Raw genomic sequence first — 2,111 nt, 5'->3', positions numbered from 1 at the left:
AAGAGTGGGTTGAGATGGATCAGCTCACTGATGATCACAAACTCTGAGAATGGACCGAAGTTGTCGGTCAGCCACTGTGCRCTGTTGTTGAAGAAGGACAAACATCCTGGACCTGGAACAGGTCAAGAAAAAGGAGATTTGCTTGTTTTACACMAAAAAAGAGGAAAAGTGTTTATTACWTTGAGCATTTACTGTTTTATAAGGAATAACATACTAAGGTTTGAGTGTTTATATGTCTGACATGGAAAGTTATGAAAAAATTTACGAGCACAAAATAAAGAGCTAAAAGACAAAGGGTTTGGATAAATAAATTAAGAAAAACAACTGAAATCTGAAGTTAACTAAWGACATTGATTTGAAGGATGTTGTCGTGGAAACACTAGACAATCATAAAAGTGGCGAGATAATAGTGTTTCTCAAAACTCCTCTACGTTGTTATATTTCAAATTTACATAACATGTTTATTAAAATGTCAACATGCAWGGTAAGGATCAGTGTGTTTGCAGGTTCCTACCTGCAGTGTTGTTTGTTGTCAGATAAACTGTGATGAAGTGTGTAAAGACAGACATCTGCTTTTCACGCAACATGWBTGRMTGAACTTCGCTCAATGTCTTCACGCTGAAAATGGAAAAGATATKTTATWATCACWGAYYGTAAAAGAGATTCAAATATATTTGTAAAGTGGTTATMAAGGATTAATGTATCCATGCTTACATGTACTGGTAGGTGCTGCAGTTCAGTGATTTGGAGGAGAGACATGAGAAGAAGTCCTCGGAAACAGCTGGCAGGAACGGACGAAGGCGGCGGCCGAACCACATCTGGACAAAGGCGGGATTGTTGAGGACGGCCATGTTGACGACATCCAGCCGGAGTTCTCGTATGGAGTCCAGGATCATGGAGGCAGAAGGATGGTCAGCACGGAGCGTCTGCAACAGGAAATAACCCTGGTTGTATTTTTAGCTAAAAAAAAGATCTTGATTGGAGGTGGTACAACAAGGTGTGTTTACATACATCAATCTGGGTTATTGTACTTTTTATTAACATATATTTTCAGCCCCAATAATTTTTTTTGTCATATTATAGGTGAAAAAAGTTTGTAGATGGCAATAGTCAATCCACCGTTACTGACTCCACAAATTCTTTGCTATGTTTAGCACCTTTCAGAAAAAAAAACGTGTTTTTTTTAAATATCAGCGATGGGCCTGAAAACTGAACCGGAGCACCGCTGGTTGGAACCAAAAGCCAGTCTTACGGTGTTGCTCAGCAGATCCAGAGCTTGATCCAGGACCAGGGAGGCTTTGGAGAGCAGCAGCTTCCAGGCAGGTTTGGAGCCTCTTGAGTYGGAGACCCTATCACAACCCAACATGGCTGCCAGATCCCCAGCTGTTAAACCTGACAGCTGGAGATGAGAATGACAACAGACCAGATGTTGAACCAAACATGGAACCATTTTCAATCAGCTGCAGTTTGAGGACAGATGATGATGATGCAACGTCTTACAGAGGCACAGGCAAATTCCTCCACAGAGAAGCTGCAGTGCCATCCGGCCATCGTTGATCTGTCTAGGTGGATCTGAAGCTCTGTGCTGTAACACAAAATGATTCATGTTTCCTTTATTTAACATACAATGATTAGGGAGAAATATCAAAAAGTCTTTCTCAACCCTACCTGTTGACTCCCATGCATATCTCTGTCTCTGTGAAAAGTTGCAAGACAAGTTAAGGTATTAATGTAAAAATAATACATCATTTTAAATAAAGTAGATAAAGGGTAGTTATGCAGTGAGAGGAAGCGTACCATTTGCCATTGTTACATTGCACTAGGTAGAGAAAATGATTAAAATGGTTATTAATCATCAAAAAACAAATACATTTGTTTGATAACATAAAATAAAATGTCCTCGATAACATATCTTTACCTTCCCACTGTATATGCTGCAGTCTGTAATAAAAGTACCAAAAAAAAAATCAAATTAGTTAATTATTAAACAAATAAGAAATGATTTGTCAGTTGACACGGATTTACAATCATAAAGTCAATTCTTCAATGTATAATCAATAAGCTGCATTTTGGATATTGAATGTCTTTTTGTATTTAACATGGTAAAGATG

The 2,111-nt window shown here is 38.3% G+C and overlaps 1 protein-coding gene across 1 annotated transcript in view; it reads right to left on the bottom strand.

The window, feature by feature from the left end:
• Positions 1–710: 710 nt before the first annotated feature.
• The window catches only part of LOC103462561 (uncharacterized), a 22,972-nt gene continuing 21,571 nt past the window's right edge, over positions 711–2,111 (bottom strand). Inside the window, exons 26-27 of the mRNA XM_008405445.1 lie at positions 1,253–1,399; positions 711–926 (exon numbers count right to left, since the gene is read on the bottom strand). Coding sequence (XP_008403667.1) covers positions 711–926; positions 1,253–1,399 — 363 coding nt within the window. The remainder of the gene's footprint in view (positions 927–1,252; positions 1,400–2,111) is intronic.

This window comes from Poecilia reticulata, linkage group LG1 (genome assembly GCF_000633615.1).
Source record: "Poecilia reticulata strain Guanapo linkage group LG1, Guppy_female_1.0+MT, whole genome shotgun sequence".
Taxonomy (NCBI): domain Eukaryota; kingdom Metazoa; phylum Chordata; class Actinopteri; order Cyprinodontiformes; family Poeciliidae; genus Poecilia; species Poecilia reticulata.
Note: the sequence above shows the minus strand (reverse complement) of the source record. Positions and strands in the feature narration are given on the sequence as shown.